The sequence below is a fragment of the Eleginops maclovinus genome, chromosome 24 (genome assembly GCF_036324505.1).
Source record: "Eleginops maclovinus isolate JMC-PN-2008 ecotype Puerto Natales chromosome 24, JC_Emac_rtc_rv5, whole genome shotgun sequence".
Classification (NCBI taxonomy): domain Eukaryota; kingdom Metazoa; phylum Chordata; class Actinopteri; order Perciformes; family Eleginopidae; genus Eleginops; species Eleginops maclovinus.
In genome coordinates this window covers 10,227,261-10,235,382 of record NC_086372.1, presented here as the reverse complement: position 1 = coordinate 10,235,382, position 8,122 = coordinate 10,227,261, and the positions used below count along the sequence as shown (strand labels likewise).

At 45.7% G+C, this 8,122-nt stretch overlaps 2 protein-coding genes across 2 annotated transcripts in view; both read left to right on the top strand.

The window, feature by feature from the left end:
- LOC134861097 (diacylglycerol kinase zeta-like) overlaps positions 1-8,122 on the top strand; it is a 59,875-nt gene that overhangs the window by 622 nt on the left and 51,131 nt on the right. Inside the window, 1 exon segment of the mRNA XM_063878107.1 lies at positions 1-23. This exon segment is cut by the window's left edge and continues 93 nt beyond it. Within this exon segment, the coding sequence (XP_063734177.1) occupies positions 1-23 (23 nt within the window).
- LOC134860660 (protein FAM200A-like) lies at positions 3,163-6,022 on the top strand. Its single transcript, XM_063877431.1, has 2 exons — positions 3,163-5,473; positions 5,592-6,022. The coding sequence occupies exon 1, from the start codon at positions 3,398-3,400 to the stop codon at positions 5,468-5,470; it is 2,073 nt and encodes a 690-aa protein (XP_063733501.1). The 5' UTR covers positions 3,163-3,397; the 3' UTR covers positions 5,471-5,473; positions 5,592-6,022.

The window sequence follows — 8,122 nt, the reverse complement described above, 5'->3', positions numbered from 1 at the left end:
TTCAGGAAGCAAGTGTCCTACAGGTAGGAAACGTAAACAGTGGAATGTGGCCCACCACCAGTTAACCTGTTCTACCTGAATGCTAGGACTATGTCTGTGTGTGTGTGTGTGTGTGTGTGTGTGTGTGTGTGTGTGTGTGTGTGTCTCAGTTGAAGGTGTCTGCATGGATTCATGTGTTGAGCCATACATAAGCAGGTGTTATTCTCAGCCCCCTGCTACATCCTAATGGAGAGAGGGTGACTCAGTCGTTATCATGTGACCTACTCATCCTAAGTCACATGATTATGAGTGTTCTTGGTCTTGGATGTCAACGGTCACTTTGGTATTTGTCCGTCGGCTCACTGTGAGAAGAAAAGTGCACAATTGCAAAAAACACGCAACAGCAGCTCCCGCACATGAACTGATATTTATGAAACGTGCGGTGAGAGCAGAAGGAAGGAAGAAAGAGCGGGAGCTAGGTAAGGAAAGAAAGGAAGGAATAAGGTAGGAGGAAAAGGATGGAAAAGAGGAAGGGATTGATAAAGGAAAGAAGCTAAAACACGACACAGGGAAAGGAAGGAAAGAAGAGAGCAAGGAGTAAGGATAGAAAGGAACAGCAGGAAGGAAGGTACCCACAGAAACACATCTCCTTATGGGCTCACGGGGTCTCTCTCTGGACCTGGTGGTCTCCACAGAGCCAGTTAGGTTCCTTAAATCTTATGCAGTTAATTGCGGTGAATATATAAAAGTACACTGAATAGAATTGAACTGTGTGTGAGGCTGTAGTATGCACATCCAGGTTCTCAGAGTACTTCACTAGTGGTCCTTTTGCAGTGACATGTTAAGGTGACATTCCTTTTGCTGTGGATCTGCTGCCAGCATTAAGGGCCTTTACTGTGTTTGTTTCACCTACCATCTATAGTACATTTTAGCAGCTGTTTCTTTCTCATTACAGCTCATGGCATTGTCAATATTAATGCTGTTGCACATGCGTTCTCCATGAAGGACACATTGGCCTGTCTGTTGCCTTAGGAACGGCCGGTGTGTGATGCTCTCTAATGTGATTGTGATCCGTCCACCTCCGTAAACAGGCCTCTCACTGCCTGCTGCACCGGGACGCTTGTGGTTTTCATAGAGATACACACATTCCCAGGCCAACACACAGCAGATGATGATGAATACAGACACAGAATTATTTAGAGACTCATTTTAACACCAAGATGAGGAGCTCTGACGTCTTGGGTTCGGATACAGTGGGACCAAAGTTCCCCTGATACCAACTCAACCATCCCCATGACAACACATCATTGAGAGCTCTGGAAGAAGATCAACCTTTCCGGATGATGGGGTTGTTTTTTGCTTTGTACAGTGTTTCACATTAATCCACCCTGGCAGCTGTTAGGAGTAGTGGACAGCGGGGCAACATTCTCCAGATTAAGCCCTCATCCAAGGCTCCACGCTAAATATTTCAGCAACATCCCAAAAAATGTCCAACCATGCCCTACGTCACCAAGGGAGGTGTCCCTTTCAATCTGCTCCTTCCGCCTTAGTGCTCGTCTATAGGTCCTGGTTGTGCATATGTGAGTGTATTTCACACATGCATTGTGGGAGATTTCTTGCCCTGATAACACTGGCTTCTATCTCTTCCTCTGACCCGGTTATTTCAGGTGTCTGATGACCTGCAGTATATGTCGAGGGCTTGTCTAACCCTAACCCTATCTAGGTAAGAGACATGTATTTGTGTACGGGGTCAGAGAGAGACAGAAATAAAGCACAAACATACCATGTTATTTCATAACACCATGTGTCTGGTACAAGACACACACACACACACAAACAATCCCATTAGGATTACTGATAATACTGAACTGCGTCATGCTGGCAGCTACTCTTTTTTCAAGGAAATCATAAATAAAACATTTTCAACGCTCACTGACGGATCGGCCTTCAGCTGAAGCCACTTTTTATACAATCTTGTGAAAGTATTTGAAGTTGAAAGTGAAAACAGGCAGTGATCTAACAAGCGTACCACACCCCCCCCCACCCTACCTGAGAAGATTCATCTGTGTGTTGTGCTTTGGTCTTTTGAATAACCCGTCTGGTGTCAGATTTCAGCTGAACACAGAGCGGATGTTTTCCACGGCTGTGTTTGAGGTCAGATACGGGGACACGGTTAAGCTGCCAGTTTCTTATGTCACTGGCAGCATGAAGCATAATCTCAACATCATTTAGCAGAATCCGTAATCCAGATGGGAGTGTGTGTGTTGGTGGTGGTGGGGCGGGGGCGGCTCAGGCTGTCGGCTCTCCTGACTCACCACAGGAGTTATGTAAGATCAGTGTCTATCTGTGGCAACTGTATGTGTGTGTCATTTTTGTTGGAGGGGAGCTGCCTTTCCCCACAAACAGTGGACATATTGTGTATGGAGGAGAGCAACCCATCCAGGTGCTTTCCCTCTACCTCATGGCCCCGCCCCTTTTTAAGGTGAAAACACTCGCTGTCATTTGAGTGGCGGTACAAACGGATTGTGAGGTTTTCTTTACCCACATCAAACATGCAAGAACACTGGCATTCACACACTTAGGATGGTCGTTAGACTGGGTGTGGGACGGGGTCTGTTGTTACAGCTGATGATCATCAGAGCCGTCTTCCTGCTCATTTGGGTTTAATGTGTTTATCCTGTATAATTACATCTGTCTTGGACTAACATGGTTAGGGGCCTGGGATGTCTTCTAATGACTCTGTTAGTGACACAACTTCTGGATGGCACCTCCTATTTTGTAGCCAGTTAATGTGCTCTGATAAAAAGTGATCAAGTTAAAAGTGTCCCCACCTCTTCTCCTGTTTATCCATTGGAGGGTAATGTTCCTCAGGCACGATTCGGATGATTTTACCGATGATCATAATTGACAAGTGTTGATGCATTAACTTGACCAGCTGAGGCCGTGGGAGGGAGGAACAATGCACCTCTTGCCTCAAGCCAAAAAGTTGCATAATGTAGAACAACAGTACCGCAGATGGCAGAGAAGGACTGACAGGAACCCACCAATCCCATCCTTCTGCTCGTGGAGCTGTGCTGTTCACTATGCGAGTTGTTCCGCAGTACTGCTGATTGGCCGTGGCATGAGTAGTGTTGCGACCATTGGATATAGAGAACACAAGATGCAGATGATTCCCTTTACTGTAGACCAGGGGTTTTCAACCGGTGGTCCGCGGACCCCTGGTGGTCCGCGGCGGCATTGCATGTGGTCCGTGACAAGAGCCTATGTTGATCAGTTCACCATTGTTTTTTTTAAATATAAATTCGCTTTGATATTTCAACACATTTCCAGAATACCGTTACATATCGTGAAAAATATGTTTAAAATAATATAAAGGAAATTCAAGCTGACAGAATGTAGCCTTGCGCCTATCCAGTCTATGGTAGCCTGTGATTCGCTAATGGTAATGAGTTGCGTCGCTAACCTCACTTATTATTCATTACGTACAGTCTTGCGAGCAAAGTTGACACACATTTATAAGCATAGCCGACGAGAGTATTTTAAGATAGGTTGTAGTACAGCAAACATTTGTTACATATGTACTAGTCTAGCTATATATCTAGCACCAATGGATCGTTTTGTAGTGAGGAAAGTGCCAGAGGGACAGGCTGCCATGACAGAGGGTCAGGCTGCCACGACAGAGGGACAGGCCGCCACGATAGGGCAAGGACAGGCTTCCGAAGCGTCAACTTCGCAAAAAAGACGAAAAAGAAAATACAATGAGGAATATGTTAAATATGGATTCACAGTGACGACAGACAGAGCAGGAGAGGAGGTACCACTGTGTTTCGTATGTTCAACAATTCTCTGTAATGAAGCTATGAAGCCGTCGAAACTTACGCGGCATATGGAGACGCATCACGTCCACTTGAAGGCCAAACCCGTTGAGTACATGCAACAGATGTTGCGTGATTTCAAAGGACAGCCGGCTACCATGAGGAAGAGTGCAAAAATAAATGAAAACGCACTGAAAGCATCGTATCTGGTCGCTCTCAGGGTTGCAAAAAGTAAGAAGCCCCATACCATTGCAGAGCAGCTTATATTGCCAGCAGCCATAGATATGTGCAGAGCTATGGTAAGCGAAGAATGTGCCAACAAATTAAAAACTATTCCGTTGTCAGACAACACAATCGGAAGACGAATTGGGGAAATGGCAAATGATGTCAAAGACCAGCTGATGGCAAAACTTCAGACAGTTCTGTTTTCCCTTCAAATCGACGAGACGACAGATGTTACTAATGATGCGCAACTGTTAACATTTGTGCGATACGAGGACAGTGGCACTATGTGCGAGGAATTTCTTTTTTGCAAACCACTGCCCGGGCGAACTACCGGTGTAGAAATATTTAAAGCACTGGACGATTTTTTCACGGAGCACAATATCTCGTGGCAGAGGTGCGTTGCATTATGCAGCGATGGGGCCCGAGCCATGAGTGGCAGCAAGACTGGACTGTTTGCGCATGTAAGGAGGGTGGCTCCGGGGGTAATTTGGACACACTGCCTGATTCATAGAGAGGCTCTCGCCTCCAAAGATCTCAGTGTTGAGCTCAGTGGTGTGTTTGATGTCGTTGTCAAGACGGTCAACTTCATAAAACGAAACGCATTGAATACACGCCTGTTTTCATCCCTATGCCATGACTTGGGAAGTGAACACAGCTCTCTCCTTTATCATTCAGAGGTGCGTTGGCTGTCTCGCGGCGCTGTGCTCGCCCGTGTGTTTGAACTACGCGGAGCTATCTACGAGTTCTTGTGCGAGAAGCATTCTGATCTGGCTTCCAATTTCAACGATAGTTACTGGTTAACTAAGCTGGCGTACCTCACAGATGTTTTTGCAGAGCTGAACAAGTTGAACAGCTCCATGCAAGGGAGAGATGCAAACGTCATGCAGCTCTACGAGAAGCTCGACGCATTTGTGAAAAAAATGTCAAAGTGGATCGAACGAGTGGAGAGCAATAACTTGGCGATGTTTCCTTCAGTTGAGGAATACCCTGACAGCACTGACATCAACGACACTATATGTGAGCATTTGAGGAAGCTTGTGCGTCAATTCGCAAAGTACTTCACTGATTCGGAAGAGTGGCGCCGTGACAGCAAGTGGATCCTGCTCCCATTCAGTGACGATGCATCAGTAGGGTCAAGTCTGACGGCTGTGGAAGAGGATAAGCTGATTGAGATGTCCACAGACTCTGTCAGGAGGCATATGTACGACACACAGCCCCTTGTTAAATTCTGGATAAGTTGCCAGACAGAATTTCCACAGCTTGCTGCAAAAGCAATGAGGTGTCTTTTGCCCTTTCCAACCACATACCTGTGTGAGAGTGGTTTTTCTACACTGGCGTACTTAAAGAATAAGTACAGGGATCCAGAGAATGACATGAGACTGTCTCTGTCTACCATTTCGCCACGAATAGACAGGCTGTGTGGACTTCACCACGCCCAGATATCACACTGACAGGTAGGCCTAATTCTCCCATGTTTTCACTGTTACGACCCTGGCGGGTTTAGGCCCCGCCCTGTGTTAATGGTAAGCCTGTTCTCTCTCCCTGCTTTTCTCAATCTCTCTGTCTCTACAGCAGGTGATTGGTGACAGGTCTGTCCTGGCTGGGTTATAAAAGCCCTGACCAGCCAGCAGTTGAGGCTGCCTTGGTCTTCATTTGTTGGATTTTGGTTCTCCGGTGTTGTTGGATTTTTGTTCTCCGTTGTTGTTTTGTCACACACCTAGACTGACTTTGCATGACATTTTTAGTTACTTTTCCCAATACTGAATTGCACAACACTTTATTATTCTTTATTCTTTCTTTAAAATAATCTTTAATTTAATTTAATTTAATAAATCTACTTTTATTATTATAAAATCTGCGTGGCCTCTCTTTCATGTTTCATGCATTGAGCTATGCATGTAACACCAAATACACACGCGCACGCGCAGGCACATCAGTGGGCCGCGGATTGCTTTCTAGTCCGAATGGTGGTCCCTGGGACAAAACCAGTTGAAAACCCCTGCTGTAGACGATCAAATAGATGAGCAATCTGTCCAATCCAGATGCTCCAGAGTTCCAAAATAAGCCAACCGGTGTCATGATGATGGGTTTCTGTGGATAGTTTTATTTTGAAATGGATTTTCCTCCTGGTGTCTTGTCTGGTTTTCTTCCTGAGTGTTCCCTCCTGCCTGATTGTCTGATTGTGTTCACCTGCTGCCCCTGCGTTTCACCTCCCCTCCCCTGCTGCCCCTGCGTTTCACCTCCCCTCCCCAGCTGTGTCTCGTCTTGTGATTACCCTTCTATTTAGTCTTCCCTTTGTCCCTGTACGTCGTCCACTCTGTTTGAATTCCCCTCGGCTGCTCTCCCGTGTCTCCTGGTTATGTTTTCATGGCCACTTCCTAAGTTATAACTGCCATGTAAGGTCCTGAACATTTCAGAAATGGACTCAATTACCCCCAAAAACCACTCCAAAACGGACTATTGTCTGCAACAGGCTGTCACTCAAATAATACAGGCAGCAGAGAGGGCTCTGGTTGCCATTTAAAGTGAAAAATGCCCAGACTCTAGGGTCAGTATTCAGCTGAAGCCAGATCAGTTATATGAGCTGTCAGTGTGTAGGGTCACAGACAGGATGTAGGTTAATCAATGTCTCCGATCACTGCCCCTACCCCCTGTGGAGAGGAATAGTTTACAACCATGTTATATATGCTTTAAACAACAATAGATCCCATCATTTATATCTCCGTCTGTGTGGATTGCGACAGAATGGACGAGGCTCGATGTGAGACAGCATTCTGTGATATTTGTTCACCGTTCAATCAGGACTTGTATCTGCTGTGCGACCCCGCTGGCCGGGTTCACCTGAGTCACGGGTGTAGTTGGCGCTAACAATGGTCCACAGATGGAGCAGCAGTCAGCGGACAGATGGTGCAGATCTGATTCATCCACCTATCTGTCTCTGACAAGCACATCACAGGGCCGGGGGACACGTCACGGAGGACATCAAATATCACCAAGCTTTCATCAAATACCTCAATTTTGCAACGATTGGTGCTTTCACAAAGGATTTATAAATCCGTTTTGACGAGTAATCAGCAGGACTATGGATATAATACGTGGGTAAAGGCAAATCATTGAAGTTATATTTGTAAGAGAATTCAAAACACCTGCCTTTAAAATATGATGCAAATATCAAGTCTTATATTTGAACCCTGATTTATCTGCAGTTCTGTTCACCGCAGCACGGTGTTTTCAGAAGAGAGGGGGCAGCTGTGGACCTGCCTCTCATTAGGAAAATTGCTTTGGGGTCAGGTTTAGGATTAATGTTTGCATTTATAATCATACTCCTTTATTGAGACCAACAGGAAGGAGGTCAGCAGTGGGTGTTGGGAAGCTAAAGGGATCCTTCTGAATACTGTGGCTGCTGAGTGGCGCTTTATTTGTCATGGAAATACTGAGTGGGTGACGGATGAGAGGGAGCAGAGGGGAGGTGTGTGTGAAAGAGGGGCTCTTTCAGTCAGAGGGACATGCTTTTATCCTCTCTCCTACACGAGGAATATAGATATTTTATTGTTATGTAAAAACACTATCTATATATACACCAGGAGAGTTAGGTAATGCTGACACCATAACCAGGATGATAAGGACTAAAGGGAGAGGGAGGTGTTGGATGAAGTAGTCCAATTTTAGTATCCAGAGATGTGTTTCTTACATGGGAAGAAGAAATCCCACATGGTGGGGGAGAACTTCACCCGATCCTTGAATATAATGTGATATCTGTTAAGTTAAGGTGTGATGATAGATCCGATGTTCAGATCAGACTTCCGATTCCGGACATAAGACCGTTAAAGTCATGTAAGACATGTAGTGATAGCCACTGCAGCTTTGGTCATTTTCAGGCCGCAGTGACCCCTTTACCTGAGGGGGAAACATCACAGGGTTTAGTAAAGATGAGAGGAGAATTCATCAGGAGATAAGAAAAGAGACTGCGGTGCCAAGAGAACCAGACTGCCTGACACTATCGACCCGATTATGAGTGGCCAGTGTGTGTTATCGAAGTGCACTTTCCACACAGACTACAGTCAGCGACTCTAGATGCTTTGCCCTGAGTTACATGTATTCAT

Coding starts and splice junctions, on each gene's coding strand:
- LOC134860660 (XM_063877431.1), top strand. CDS start 3,398: ATGGTAGCCTGTGATTCGCTAATGGTAATGAGTTGCGTCGCTAACCTC.